The sequence below is a fragment of the Oncorhynchus masou genome, chromosome 28 (assembly GCF_036934945.1).
Source record: "Oncorhynchus masou masou isolate Uvic2021 chromosome 28, UVic_Omas_1.1, whole genome shotgun sequence".
NCBI lineage: Eukaryota > Metazoa > Chordata > Actinopteri > Salmoniformes > Salmonidae > Oncorhynchus > Oncorhynchus masou.
The window spans coordinates 12804457-12819868 of NC_088239.1; the positions used below are offsets into that span (position 1 = coordinate 12804457).

At 43.3% G+C, this 15412-nt stretch overlaps 1 protein-coding gene and 1 long non-coding RNA gene across 2 annotated transcripts; both read right to left on the reverse strand.

Moving 5' to 3' along the window:
- Window positions 1–789: 789 nt before the first annotated feature.
- Window positions 790–7507, reverse strand: LOC135517166 (protein disulfide-isomerase A4-like). Its single transcript, XM_064941222.1, has 10 exons — window positions 7217–7507; window positions 6609–6771; window positions 6212–6417; window positions 5856–5994; window positions 3742–3947; window positions 3434–3592; window positions 3104–3255; window positions 2292–2448; window positions 1844–2077; window positions 790–1606 (listed from the first exon to the last, which is right to left on the reverse strand). The coding sequence occupies exons 1-10, from the start codon at window positions 7293–7295 to the stop codon at window positions 1191–1193; spliced, it is 1911 nt and encodes a 636-aa protein (XP_064797294.1). The 5' UTR covers window positions 7296–7507; the 3' UTR covers window positions 790–1190.
- A 7036-nt stretch (window positions 7508–14543) lies between these two features.
- On the reverse strand, window positions 14544–15412 carry LOC135518514 (uncharacterized). The gene is made up of 3 exons (XR_010452165.1): window positions 15342–15412; window positions 14785–14930; window positions 14544–14611 (listed from the first exon to the last, which is right to left on the reverse strand). It is a non-coding gene; the product is annotated as an uncharacterized LOC135518514 (long non-coding RNA).

Consider the following 15412-nt stretch of genomic DNA (forward strand, 5'->3'; position numbering starts at 1 on the left):
GGCCCCATTGTCAATAAATTAGTAAAACCAAAAGCTTACCTTTACTTGGAAGAGTTTGTGTTGTGTTGGATAATCATAGCCAGCTCACTAACATAGCATCCCTCTGAGCAGGGTGTTTCAGTAAGCTAAACTAGCTAGCTGCAGATGCTAAGTAAGTGACACTGAAAAAAAAGACACCATTTCTCATTTAAGAAATTTTGTTCAGAACTGTTACACTATTTCCTTTCTCTTGGAGTCAACTATTCACCACATTTTATGCACTGCAGTGCTAGCTATCTGTAGTGTATGCTTTCAGTACTAGACTAATTCTCTGATCCTTTGATTGGGTAGACAACATGTCAGTTCACGCTGCAAGAGCTGTGATAGGTTGGAGGACGTCCTCCGGAAGCTGTCATAATTACTGTGTAAGTCTATTGAAGAGGGTGAGAAGCATGCACCTCCTAGGTTTTGTCTTGAAGTCCATGAACTCAGGACGGAACCTAGCAGTCCTCCGGCTACACCAGGGTGCTACCCTACAATAATTTGGTATAGTTAACTAAAAATTATAATTTATGAAATTCACTAAGGATGATAGTCCTCCCGAGGAACCTCCAATGAGTTTGACTACAATATTACTGTAGTAAAAATGTGTTCTTTTGGATGCAGCATAGTGCAGTTAGAATATTGTACTGCAGTTAAATTGCACTATGACTGCAATCTTTTTTCGTAAGGGAACAGCTCAAAGGAGCTGGGAAGAGGAATTATGCAGCTACCAATCAGTACATAACTGTATACACAACTAACACCACATCAGTTTTCACAACATTTTATTTAGAAAGACTTAGAAATCTGGAACACAGTGCTTACATGCTTTTGGACATGGAAAAAAACATAAGCTGAATCTGTGGATCACAGCAACTCACTAATAGCCCTCTTTGGGGACACTAACTCCTAGGCCCTAACCACCAGGCACTTCCCCTAGGTCCTAAACACTAGGCCCTAGAGGAGATCTGAGAAGGTTGAATACATCTAAAACAATATGGTGGTAGCTCCATCTTGCTCTCTGATCCAACCCTCTCAGGTCTATGCATAAGTGGCTAGGGTGTAGGGGGGGTTCATTTGAGTTTGACAGTCTCTGCCCTCGGCTCCCCCAGGGCACCTGGGACTGCATACTCTGCACAGTTGCGAGTTTAGGTACTCAAGAGCGATTCTCAAAGTTCATCTCTGCTCTGTGATAACTTTGTGGCGTGCTGTTCCAAGAACTTACTAAATCCTTCTATGGTTCTGTCTCCGCCCTCAAATTTGATTGGGCTCTGCTTGCTGTTGCTAGGCGCAAAGTAGATAGTGGGGAAGCCCTCCGTTTTGTAGCTGTCATGAGGCACATCGTTGGCAGTGGCGTCCATTTTGGCAATGACCAGGTTCTTCTCACTCTTGTATTTCTTCCCCAGGGCTGTGTAGTCGGGTTCCAGCTTCTTACAGTGGCCACACCACGGGGCGTAGAACTCTATCAGAACGTCTTTCTTGATATCCATCACGATGTCGTCAAAAGTTTTCCCAACCACTACCGTCACAGGGCCTTGGTTGTTCTTGGGCACTGGCTGAGATTTGACGATGGGCTTCAGTTTACCTGTAGAAAGGGACAGACAAGATCAGACATGCTGACCACTAATGTATAGTCTATTACACAATCTTGGCAATTCTGGGTCAACCCTGTTAACTCAATAGGACCATGAAGACCTGTCACATATTGATGTTTGGCTGACAGCAGACAAGGCATTCAACTCAGGTTAATCTGTAACTCAATACAACATGTGGTGTAAAGTCCTCTGACATACTTTCAATTGGCAATTGCTGTCAAGCTCACCTTTCTTGAAGGCCATGATGAAGTCCCTCAGCACCTCAGAGTCAAACTCCTCAGGCTCCATGGCAAACTTCTTGCCGCCATCTCCCAGGATCCCCACGTTGACTTCCTCCCCGCTGTCACTGAGCCCCAAGCTCTTCAACTCGTCTGAGTAGTCCTCCTCGTCAGCGATGGCAAAGGTGTATTCTGGGAAATCCTTGGCCACCTCCAAAACCTTGCTCCTCCAGAACTGGGTCGCTGGAACAGAGGGGGGGGGGTAATCAGACCTGAGCTAAAGGCTCCAATGAACTAAGCCAAGGTTGTCCAAACCCCGGTCGGGGAGATCTACTGGAAGTGCAGTATTTTGTTCTAGCCCTTCTGCCTAACAAAGTATTATGGAAGCTACGTAGCTTAATATTTTGAGAAGATCCACAATATTCACATAATATTGGAAATAAGGGGTTGAGGACACCTTTCCTGTAGTCAAAGCTGAAGTCCACTCCGTAGTAAACGACAACCAGTGGTCTCTTGGTGTAACGTTTAGCGTCATTGCTTTGTTTCCTGTGACCCACCAGTGGCAGGATGTGTTTCTTAAAGAAGTCCTGCACCTCCGACATCTCTGTGGAGTCCTGGGGGGGGGGGGGGGGAGACAGAACATTATACATTAATAATTGCAGAATTCTATTTGGGTTAGGAAAGCATGCTTCATTGAATTCTGCTAGATTCAGATATTCCTGCATGTTGCAGTGATCTGAATAAATGGCATCCATCCAGTGAATCAGGCTGGGAATTGCTATGACCTCACAATACTATATCATAAAGATACTTAGATGCCAATTTGGTATGTTTCACTATATGTATTGTGATTCGATATTGTGATTTTATTGCGATTTGATGTTGTACATATATTGCTCACCATATCGGCTGCAGAGAGACAACAGAGCATGAAAAAACGAGTTTTGATCACTCATGTAAATAAGTGCTAAACATGGTGGCTCACTATTAAAAATGATGGATCCCAAGCTTTAGGATGAAAAATGCTTTGGCGCAGATAAAGCCGTCTAGCGCTAGCTAACTACCTAGCAAAACATTTATAATGTCATTTTTTTACAAATCGATATTTGGAAGTTGGAAGTCAAAGTATCGATTTAATATTTCCCAAAATAGTATTGCGATTTGTAACTGTATAGACCCCCCCCCCCCATCACAAAGCTTACTTTCACCGAGAGTGTAAGAAGCTGACTAGTGTAACGCACGTAAACACACACCAGTTGGCAGACTTACTTTGATGGTGAGTGTATAGGAGTCTCTCTCGTATTTGGACCTGAACTTCTCAGGATGCACCATGACGACCTGGCCGGGGGAAGCCTTGAGGAGCTTGGCCACGTCTGAACTGAAGGTGTGGAGGAACTTGAAGTCCTCTCTAAGAATGTTGCCTGGGAGGAAAGAAAAGAGGGGGAAACAACGACTATCTCCATTAGAATGCTGCACTGGGAGGACAGGGGTATGGATTACATATATCCTCTGTACACTACACATCATATGCAATATTCTATGTATCATGAACACTGACAAATACATTCTCAAAGTCAATGTAAATGATTGAGCACTCACATGCCTCTAGGTAGAGGTCATAGGTCATATCCTGCTCTGAGGAGAACACGCCCACTATGACAGCATCATCACCATCTTTGATTAACTCCTGCACCTGTTTCACCGTCTGCACCTGCTTGGAGGGTGACCCCGCCTGCTCACTCATATAGTCAACGATACCTACAGAGAGCACACACACACACACACACACACAATAGTTTGTACCGTCGGCAATATCATTAACAAGGGACGCGTCCTAAAATCCATAATGTTAGCAGATACATTTAGTCATGGGGTCGTGACTGAAACAGTCTGAAGTGTGGACATACCAATCTTCTCTCTGGGTCCGTTGTAGTCGAAGGCCTTCCCCTTCCTGAAGATCTTGAGGGTGGGGTACCCAGACACCCCGAAGCGGTTGGCGATGTCATTCTCCTGGGTGGCATCTACCTTGGCCAGGGAGATGGGAGGAGAGCGCTGGCTCAGGGCCTTGGCTGCCTTCTCATACTCTGGAGCCAGCTGCTTACAGTGGCCACACCTGGAGTAGGGATCGGGCGTGGTTATTCAAATAGGCTGTATCACATCCGGCCGTTATTGGGAGTCCCATAGGGCGGCGCACAATTGGCCCAGTGTCGTCCAGGTTTGGCTCGGGTAGGCCATCATTGTAAATAAGAATTTGTGCATAATTGACTTGCCTTGTTAAAAGGTTAAATTATACCCAAACGGACATTAGTAATCACTTTTAAAGATTTGTTGTGCACTGTAAATGTACTAGCCAGGGATGTAAATGTATGTCAATCTTTCTGCCGACTAACTGACCCATATTAACTGGTTACATTTTTTTTCCAAACATTCAAATGATGTGACCAACAGAAAATACTATCAGAGATCTGTATAGTGAGATGCTTATGTTTCTGCCCTAACAATGGGAGTCATCCCAGGGCGGGAAGGCAGGTGACAAGCTCAAGACCAAAATAAGCACATAGAAAAGCATTGGACTGATTTTGTCAAAAGTGAAAACCTCACACTTTGCTTTTTCGATACTATGCATGCTTACAAGGACCAGACATTTGTCATTAAGAGGTTAGCGGAAACATGCAACAATAGCAAGCCTATCGTCTCACAGTGACAAGGATAAAGCCTATTATAGAACATGCAACTCCTGTAAAGAAACAGCTAATAAGTCATTTTCAAACATTTGCCCAAATACAATTAGCGGAACACACCGTTCTAAAACAGAGAACCGAAGGCAAGCAGGTCCATATGTAACAGAGATGAAAATCTCTGTTAGAAACTTAGAAAGAAGGGGAATCTAATAGCAACAACTATGATGGTTTGCTAACATGATTAGAATTGTGCCTTTGGCTTCTGGACCACGAAAGAAAGTGGATATGAAAACCAATAGAACTGGAAAGAAATGCTGGTTCATGGCATCAGGAGGTCTTTATAAAATTATCTTCACGTTTCTACAGATGGATTTTCACAAGTCTTATTTGAAGCAAGGTAGGACGTCTCATTATTTAAAGTAAAGTGAAACATTCAGGTTTAAAACAATTATACTGCCTGAAGCCGACATTGCAGTGGTGGGTGAAGCATTGATAGTCAACGGTAGGCAGGCTATAGTCTTTGCAGCCGAATGGGAGGCGCCTTACGAGTTGAGAAATAAAATTAGCTTATTTTTAAATAGTGGCCACCAAAGTTAACACAATTCTAAATATAATCGTTATTTGTTGCGTAATGACTGGGCTTACAAAAGCAGGTTTCCGATAAGCTTGACCAGTCAAAATGCAGCAGCTAACCGATTAACGGTTAACTGTGTACATCCCAAGTACTAGCCTACAGTTCTGAGGATGTACAAAGTCATTATTTTATTTTTAAGTACATGAATAACTCGTGTTGCGTTTTACATGAAAGGGCATTTTATTTTCAAAGAGCAGCCAGCCCTGACAATGGTAACTCTGTATTTTATTTCCCCCCTTTCAATAGCCTAGTGATAACAGGCGAGCACCTTCGGGAGATTCCACAAGACATGACACAGGTCAATGCAAAACACTCAACAGAAAAGTTCTTGAAACAAAATCAGTTCCATCATAGGGAACATCAGACGCACACTGTCAGCTGTTGTGGTACCGACATTTGACCCAAGAGCAACTTTTTTGGGGGGTATCAACTATCCAAATATCTGCAAAAATGTCATATTAGAATAGTGAAATATGGGAGGGAAGGTTATAACAGCACTATGAAGCTTCAGAAGGCAAGAATAACATTCATGAAGCTTCACAGTAAAATTGTTTCAACTTCATCTCCTCCGCTCCTTCACCAGATATGAAATTCAATCTATTATGGCCTTTGTGTTTTCTAACTCAGTGCAGGTGACGCAGAGGAGATGAGGATGTGACTCTAGACTATTGTGATGCATCCCAAACATTGTGGGGGACTGACTGACCATGGGGCATAGAACTCCACCAGGATGATGTCAGCGCTGTTGACCACCTCGTCAAAGTTGTCCTTGGTCAGCACCAGGGTGGCCTCTGGGGGGGGCTTCCAGTCCAGCTGGGCCACTTCCATCACTCGAGCCACAATGTCTTAAACACAACCACAGTTACTAATGTTACTGTGGTGAAACTGAAAGTGGGTTACAAACCACTCGAGCCACAAGACAAACCACAGTTACAACATTATAGTAGCCTGTTTAATAGTCTGTTCCTGCTTTAGCTAAACAAGCAGACAATGTAGAGTTGTCAAAGGCTGAAAAAGAGACTCAGGTAGTGACTGGATCAGTCTCCTTAGTAGACATCTCACCCTGCTCATTCCTGGCGCCATCATACTCCACAGGCTCCCCCTTCTTCATGATCTTGAAGGTGGGATATCCAGACACCTGGAACCTGCTCCCTAAGGAAGTGGACTTGGTCGCGTCCACCTTGGCCACAGGGATAGGGGGGTCATTCTCCTTCAGAGTCAGGGCAATCTTCTCATACTCTGAAGCAAACTGCTTACAGTGACCACACCTGGGAGGGGAAGAAAACTGATTAGATGTGTCAATTGATGGAATATTAACAAAAAATTGTGCAAATATCCCATGCATATTTGAGATTAAAGTTCGGCTACCAGGAATTGCACAATAGACGAAAGCGGATGGACACGTCTCCAATGACTGCCAAATATTGACTTTCTTAACTATCCCTTTATGCAAACTTACCATGGTGCATAGAACTCAACCAGCACGGTGTCCTTCCCCTCCATGAACATGTCGAAGTTGTCGTCGTTCAAGACCAACACTCCGTTCTCATCCTTCACCTCTGTTACGTCATCTTTATCCTCTTCATCATTATCATCACCACCCTCCTCCTCCTCCTCGACATCTGCAACACCATGGAAAACAAAACGGTGAAATAAACAACGTGTAGCAACGATAGTCTGACTGGACAACAAAGTTGGGATTGCATTGTAACAAAACCACGCTACAACATAAACAGAATACACGCTACAACAAAACAGAATACACGCTACAACATAAACAGAATACACGCTACAACAAAACAGAATACACGCTACAACAAAACAGAATACACGCTACAACAAAACAGAATACACGCTACAACATAACAGAATACACGCACGTACGCACAACATAAAAAATAAACTAGCCAGCAGTCAAGTTAGCAGCTAGCTAGCCAGCCAACTAGCTCGCTAGTTAATAAGAGCTGTCTGGCTGTTATAATTAGAGGAGACGCCAACTACCTAACTAGCTTAGTAAACATTCCTGGCTAATTTAATTCATCCCAAAGTAGCCAGCTAGCTACTTACCATCAGCTTCACATCGGATGACAGTGGCAAAGTGGACAACGCCAAGTCCCACAATCAGTAGCAGCGCTATCTTTCTCATTGTCCGCTTTTCCAATGGAATGCTATCCGTGCAACGAGTGAGACTTCTCCTTTTTAACTAGTAACGTTAGCTGATGAAAGTCACCAAAATGGTGTATTAATAGAAATCTCTGTAGATATTTTTTTAATCCTGAAGTGGGGTTACAAACTGATCTTTGGTTTGTGGATTCTAGCTAAAGACTTCGGAAATCAGGCGAATACACTGACTTGCCACATTCTAATTGGCTGTCATCATCGGCTTTCCTCCAATTGCGTACCGCCACTTAATTCCTGGATCCAGGACGTTCGAGAGAGCCATTGGATAGTCAACCAGTTGTTGTAATGTTGTAATGACTGAATGGTCTACTGTATTTTCAACAGTGAACATAGAACAAGCAAAAGTTTAACGCGTACTTTTGATGTCAAGGACGTCTGTCTCTAGATTTCAACAATGTAACTGTCGTGTAAACATTAGCGAGCCCTGTTTTCATTATTCCAGAGTTCCCCCCTCACCTTAACCTGCACACCATTTATTTGAGCCGTTTGAACATCTTTTATAACCAGGGAACATTTGTTTAAATTTTTGTGTAAATATACAGTAACCTACAGAATACTCATAATTAAGCCTGATTCACTCCACACAGAGTATTTGAACATACAACAAATGTCCCTCTTGAATAGTAGGCTTGGGTAGGTTACTTTATTATGTAATCCGTTACAGTTACCTGTCCAAAATTGTAATCAGTAATGTAATTTTTGGATTACCAAAACTACATATTATATTTTGGATTACCCAAATAAAATCTGATTACATTGTTACTTTTAGATTACTTTCCACTTAAGCGTCATGAGAAGAAGCGAAAAATGCATGTTACAAATTGAACGACATCTATTGCAGGATAAATCAATGTTAAAGTTTATATAGCTGGCCATATATGGATGTTACATTTTACGTTATGGGTTGGTTATGTAGTAGGCTTCTTCTAACCCATCGCTTTCCACTACATATAATAATACGATTCAATTATATCCTTACGTCTATCTGTAAAGGCTGTTGGTGGAAGAAGGTGAGGACCAAGGTGCAGCGTGGTACGTGTTCATCCGTTATTAGTTAAACACTGAATAGCAAAACAACGAATAGCAAAACAACGAATAGCAAAACAACGAATAGCAAGACACTGAATAGCAAAACAACGAATAGCAAGACACTGAATAGCAAAACAACGAATAGCAAAACAACAGAGAGAACAACCAAAACAGTTCTGTCTGGTGCAGACACAAAAACAGAAAGCAACTACCCACAAAAACCCAGTGGGAAAAAGCTACCTAAGTATAGTTCTCAATCAGAGACAACGATTGAGAACCTCTGATTGAGAACCACACCCGACCAAACAACAAAGAAATACAAAACATAGGAAATGAACATAGAATGCCCACCCTATTCACACACTGGCCTAACCAAAAGACAGAATAAAAGCCTCTCTATGGGTAGGGTGTGACACTATCAGACTTCCAGTCATTCCAATATATGTTATACCCCTTGATCTTCAAGAATAGGACTTGGAAATATGGAAGTATAGATTAGCCAAATTGTTTTACCTGAGCATAACCCCAAAACTAAGGACTGATTAGCCAGCCCTACTTGTTTATGATTTTGTTGTCATGGAGGACTGATTGGGCTCATTGATTCAAGGTGAAAATAAATTCTGCGCTCATGGAATGGCATGCTTTGAGCACTACTGAACAGTGCTATTTACATGTGAAAAATTAATGCAATATGCTGCATTTGCTATAGGCCTATTATTTACCTTTTTGTCAGTGACGTCGCCGAAGTCAAGGATCAGGAGGATGGTCAGCTTTACGGGGGTATGTTTGGCAGCATGAGTGAAGGAGGCTTTGTTGCGAAATACGAAGCTGATTCAATATTTAATTTTGGATTGGAGATGCTTAATGTGAATCTGGAAGGAGAGTTTACAGTCTAACCAGACACCTAGGTATTTATAGTTGTCTACATATTCTAAGTCAGAAATTCCCAGAGTAGTGATGCTATTCGGGCGGGAGGGCGCGGGCAGCAATCGGTTGAGGAGCATGCACTTAGTTTTACTTGCATTTAAAAGCAGTTGGAGGCCACGGAAGGAGTGTTGTATGGCATTGAAGCTCGTTTGGAGGTTTGTTAGCACAGCGTCCAAAGAAGGGCCAGATGTATACAGAATGGCATCGTCTGCGTAGAGGTGGATCAGAGAATCACCAGCAGCAAGAGTGACATCATTGATACACTGGGGCAAAAAAGTATTTAGTCAGCCACCAATTGTGCAAGTTCTCCCACTTAAAAATATGAGAGAGGCAAGTAATTTTCATCATAGGTACACTTCAATTATGACAGAAAAAATTAGAGAAAAAAATCCAGAAAATCACATTGTAGGATTTTTAATGAATTTATTTTCAAATTATGGTGGAAAATAAGTATTTGGTCACCTAACAAACAAGTGAGATTTGGCTCTCACAGACCTGTAATTTCTTCTTTAAGAGGCTCCTCTGTCCTCCACTCGTTACCTGTATTAATGGCACCTGTTTGAACTTATTATCAGTATAAAAGACACCTGTCCACAACCTCAAACAGTCACACTCCAAACTCCACTATGGCCAAGACCAAAGAGCTGTCAAAGGACATCAGAAATAAAATTGTAGACCTGCACCAGGCTGGGAAGACTGAATCTGCAATAGGTAAGCAGCTTGGTTTGAAGAAATCAACTGTGGGAGCAATTATTAGGAAATGGAAGACATACAAGACCACTGATAATCTCCCTCGATCTGGGGCTCCACGCAATATCTCACCCCGTGGGGTCAAAATGATCACAAGAACGGTGAGCAAAAATCCCAGGACCACACGGGGAGACCTAGTGAATGACCTGCAGAGAGCTGGGACCAAAGTAACAAAGCCTACCATCAGTAACACACTAGCCCGCCAGTCAATCAAATCCTGCAGTGCCAGACATGCTTAAGCCAGTACATGTCCAGGCCCGTCTGAAGTTTGCTAGAGAGCATTTGGATGATCCAGAAGAAGATTGGGAGAATGTCATATGGTCAGATGAAACCAAAATACAACTTTTTGGTAAAAACTCAACTTGTCGTGTTTGGAGGACAAAGAATGCTGAGTTGCATCCAAAGAACACCATACCTACTGTGAAGCATGGGGGTGGAAACATCATGCTTTGGGGCTGTTTTTCTGCAAAGGGACCAGGACGACTGATCCGTGTAAAGGAAAGAATGAATGGGCCCATGTATCGTGAGATTTTGAGTGAAACCTCCTTCCATCAGCAAGGGCATTGAAGATGAAACGTGGCTGGGTCTTTCAGAATGACAATGATCCCAAACACACCGCCCGGGCAACGAAGGAGTGGCTTCGTAAGGAGCATTTCAAGGTCCTGGAGTGGCCTAGCCAGTCTCCAGATCTCAACCCCATAGAAAATCTTTGGAGGGAGTTGAAAGTCTGTGTTGCCCAGCAACAGCCCCAAAACATCACTGCTCTAGAGGAGATCTGCATGTTTGTAATGGGCCAAAATACCAGCAACAGTGTGTGAAAACCTTGTGAAGACTTACAGAAAACATTTGACCTCTGTCATTGCCAACAAAGGGTATTTTGAGAAACTTTTGTTATTGACCAAACACTTATTTTCCACCATAATATGCAAATAAATCCTACAATGTGATATTCTGGATTTTTTTTTCTCATTTTGTCTGTCATAGTTGAAGTGTACCTATGATGAAAATTACAGGCCTCTCATCTTTTTAAGGTGGAGAACTTGCACAATTGGTGGCTGACTAAATACTTTTTTGCCCCACTGTATATCCCTCATGCTCATTGTAATAATATTCTGTATACATTTCAACATTACTGTAATTTTTATTTGAGCACATTTGCCTGTGTTTCGTGAGTTGATGTCCAACAGGCTGTTTAGTCTATTGCCATGTGACTTGGCCTTATGCCTGCTGTAGTGTATAGCCCTTGCTGTTATATATTACCTGTGCAATCTTATACAGCCATGTCATTCATACTATAGCAGCACCATAGCCTAAGTTTTCATTCTCCCCTTTCCTTTCTGCCTCATTCTTGTTCTGACCAGACATTATGAAGTGGTTGCTACCGGCCTTAAATCAGCACCTAAGGTTTCTTATTATATTTTGCCCAAGAAAGCGAAGGTAACCTGCCTAAATGATTACCGCACCGTAGCACTCACGTCGGTAGCCATGAAGTGCTTTGAATGGCTGGTCATGGCTCAAATCAACACCATTACCCAGGATCCCCAGACCCTCTCCAATTCACATACCACCCCAATAGATCCACAGATGAAGCTCTCTCAATTGCACTCAAAACTGCCTTTCCCACTTGGACAAAAGGAACACCTATGTGAGAATGCTGTTTATTGACTACAGCTCAGCATTCAACATCAGTGCCCACAAAGCGCATTACTAAGCCAAGGACCCTTGGACTAAACACCTCCCTCTGCAAATAGATCCTGGACTTCCTGATGGGCAGCCCCCAGGTGGTAAGGGTAGGCAGCAACACATCTGTCACTCTGATCCTCAACACGGGGCCCCTCAGAGGTGCGTGCTTAGTCCCCCCCTGTACTCCCTGTTCACCCACGACTGTGTGGCCAAGAACGCCTCCAACACCACCATTAATTTTTCTGACGAGGCAACAGTGGTAGGCCTGATCACCGACAATGATGAGACAGCCTGTAGAGAGGAGGTCAGAGACTTGACAGTGTGGTCCCAGGACAACAACCTCTCCCTCAATGTGAGAAAGACAAAGGAGTTAATTGTGGACTACAGGAAAAGGAGGGCCAAACATGCCCACATTCACATCAACCGGGCTGAAGTGGAGCGGGTCGAGAGTTTCAAGTTCCTTGGTGTCCACATCACCAACAAACTATCATGGTCCAAACACACCAAGACAGTTGTGAAGAGGGCACGACAACACATTTCCCCCCTCAAGAGACAGAAAAGATTTGTCATGGGTCCTCAGATCCTCAAAACGTTCTACAGCTGCACCATCGAGAGCATCCTAACATACTACTGTATAACACTAGGAGCCGAAGATCTTGTATCTCTCCCATTCATTTGGAATTGATTTCTTATTATACACATAGCTGGATCTACACAACACGAGGATTGGTCTATGGATCTATCCTGAGCTGTAGTCAGCTTGGTGAGCGATCAATGTCTTATCGTCTGCATCCACCTTACTGGAGGAGTTGACCAGGTCGAGAGTTCAGGTGTACCTGATGGTTCTGGGGGCAGTTCACTGAGTTCCCTTGGCCTGGTAACAATACACTGACACCCTCCTAGATAGAAGGAGGGGGAGAGAGAGAGTGTGTGTGTGAGAGAGAGAGAGAAAGAGGGGGAGAGACAGAGCTAGAGGGTGAGAGGCAGAGGGGGAGAGAGAAAGAACAGAGAGGGGGAGAGAGAGAGAGGGGGAGAGGGACAGAGAGAGTGAAAGAGGGGGAGCGAGAGAAGGGGGAGACAGGGAGAGGAGGGGAGAGAGAGGGTGAGAGAGAGGGGGTAGAGAGAGAAGAGAGAGAGAGGGTAAGAGAGAGAGAGAGAGAGGGTTGAACATTTGCTTTGTTCAGGAGTGAGGAGGAGCGAGGTACATGTTATTAGACTGTGCTTGAGAGAGGTCCCTCTACAACCTAATAAAATGACTATGTTGAAATACAGGTTTTGTTGGACTGCAATCAAGAACACAGGTATCAGTAGAGGGTGAAAGCCACATAATCAACTTTGTATTGTTACTCTGCCCATCTTGGCAGTTAGCATCGTCCTTCTGTTCAGGCACATGCTACAATTTAAAGGCTTTCAACATTCACAAAAACCTAGACATATTCGGTTGAATCAGACTAGGCTAAAGCACATGAGAATTACATATTCCTTACCATTGACCTTGGTACTGAGAGCTAGGCTCGGCCCAGTGACCGGTGGTAGAGTTATATCCATAGTGACCGTGAGTGATCACTGGTGTCTCTGACCAGCTGGTGTTGTGAAACCAATAACTAGCCTGCTAATATTGTTGAAGTCACTAAGTCTAGGAGTCATAGGACTAGTTAACTGGTCTGTAACCAGATTTAAGATGCATCTATGTGAGAAATCAGTGCTAAGGTGTTGAACATGTACACGTGCCCAGGGAGACAGCAACCTTTCCTTGGTCCATTGCCAGCTCTTTCTCTCTTGACCTCTTGGTCAGCCAGTCCAAGCAGATTATTGTTGGTTCAGATGGTGACGAAATAAATATGTACAAAAAGGAAAAATACAAAAAGCCCAAACTAGACTCAAAAACAAACAAACCAGCAGCTCTCCAAGCTGGAACTCTGACTGACCATCACCTTAATTGGCAGCACCTGATGTGCTCATCAACCAGGCTCAGCACTTGGACAAAGTTGCTGCTGCCCCCTGGGGGATGGAGTGTAGAAGTGTATTCTGGCTAGTGTGTTTGTCTATATCCTAACAGTGACACACACGTTCACAGTCCTGTTCTCAGAGGACACCAGGTTCTCATCTCTGACCACAACCTCAGCAGACACAGTACGGACAAACAACAAACCAACGGTCACCTTCTCCTCTGCGGTGTAGCTGGGGTTCCGGGTACAGCACGAATACGTTCGCTAAGACCACCACAGACATGTTCGACCCTGTTGTGATGGTGAACGACACTGCGTTCGGACGGTCGACCGGTCATTGAGAGATCTTGGACCAGGAGGTGTGTGTGGAGGCCAGCCCAGCTGACTGGGTTGAAGGCTTTGACCATGACCAGACACAGTGCCTTGCAAAAGTATTCACCCCCTTGGCATTTTTCCTATTTTGTTGCATTACAACCTGTAACTTAAGTGGATATTTATTTGGATGTCATGTAGTGGACAAACACAAAATAGTCTAAATTGGTGAAGTGATATGAAAAATATAACTTGCTTCAAAAAATGTTTAAAAAAATAAACAACTGAAAAGTGGTGGGTGCATATGTGTTCCCCCCTTTGCTATGAAGCCCTTAAATAAGATCTGGTGCAACCAACTACCTTCAGAAGTCACATAATTAGTTCAAGTCCACCTGTGTGCAGTATGTGTCAGATGATCTGTCACATGATTTCAGTATATCATAAAAGTGAGTACACCCCTCACATTTTTGTAAATATTTGAGTATATCTTTACGGCCCTGGGTTTTGCACTGTCCAATCAAAAAGATGTCGTCCTGGACGATGACACTGTGTGATTTTTGACCTTCATGGCCCCTCCCACTGAACTGAACGTCCATGGATGATAGGTTCTCTCCTCCCAGGCCTTGTATCCCTGAGAACCACACAACAGTCCAATCACCACATCAATCAATCAGTCAATTATGAGGTTATTAATACTGTAGATAATTACCATTTTACACTCTTACTTCTATAAAACCAGGTAAATGGTGGCTGGATATAAAGTTTAACTAATCTGTTGGCTGAGTGGAAGGAGCTGCTAGGTACCCAGAAACCTCCAGGAGGAAAGCCCAGCATGCAATGTGTCAGTCAGCACAGCCAGGCTGATGTTACAGATGTAAGGCCCCAGAGTTCTGTACACAGCCAAGAGGTCCTTCCCATCTCCACACGGCAGACACACAGAGGCACAACACCTGCAGACAGATACAGTACACGTACAGCAGGTATGAGAGATGTTTGAATTAACATACCCAGCAGTCTACTCAATTATTTTCTACAGTATGTAAAAATAGGAGAAAATGCATCTACAGATGTAGGATCTTAATTTGATCACTATTTTGTTGCTGAGAATGCAGATGAGCTTCGTGTTTTACATAAATTCACTGAGAACGTGCACTAACAGACAGCTATATTAAGAGTACTGTACTTTTCATGTAACCTACTTTTGTCCAGCTAATACTCTTACCACCGATCAAGCAACATTATGGACTAAACATTCAAATGTTGTTGCTGCAGGATTATTTTAATGTGCCAATACAGGTCAAATTAAGATCCAACACCTGTAAACTCCTGGGTAAATTGACATAATGTAATACAAATCTTACTCATTAGAGCAGGGGTTCCCAAACTCTTTCACTCAGGCCCCACTTCCAGCATTTGGAAACATCTCACGCCC

Excerpts from the sequence above, each read along its gene's own strand:
- LOC135517166 (XM_064941222.1), bottom strand. The coding sequence starts at position 7,295 with ATGAGAAAGATAGCGCTGCTACTGATTGTGGGACTTGGCGTTGTCCAC. Across the intron at positions 6,772-7,216 it reads CATCCGATGTGAAGCTGATG|ATGTCGAGGAGGAGGAGGAG; the intron begins GTAAGTAGCTAG and ends ATGGTGTTGCAG. Across the intron at positions 3,593-3,741 it reads CGGACCCAGAGAGAAGATTG|GTATCGTTGACTATATGAGT; the intron begins GTATGTCCACAC and ends TGCTCTCTGTAG.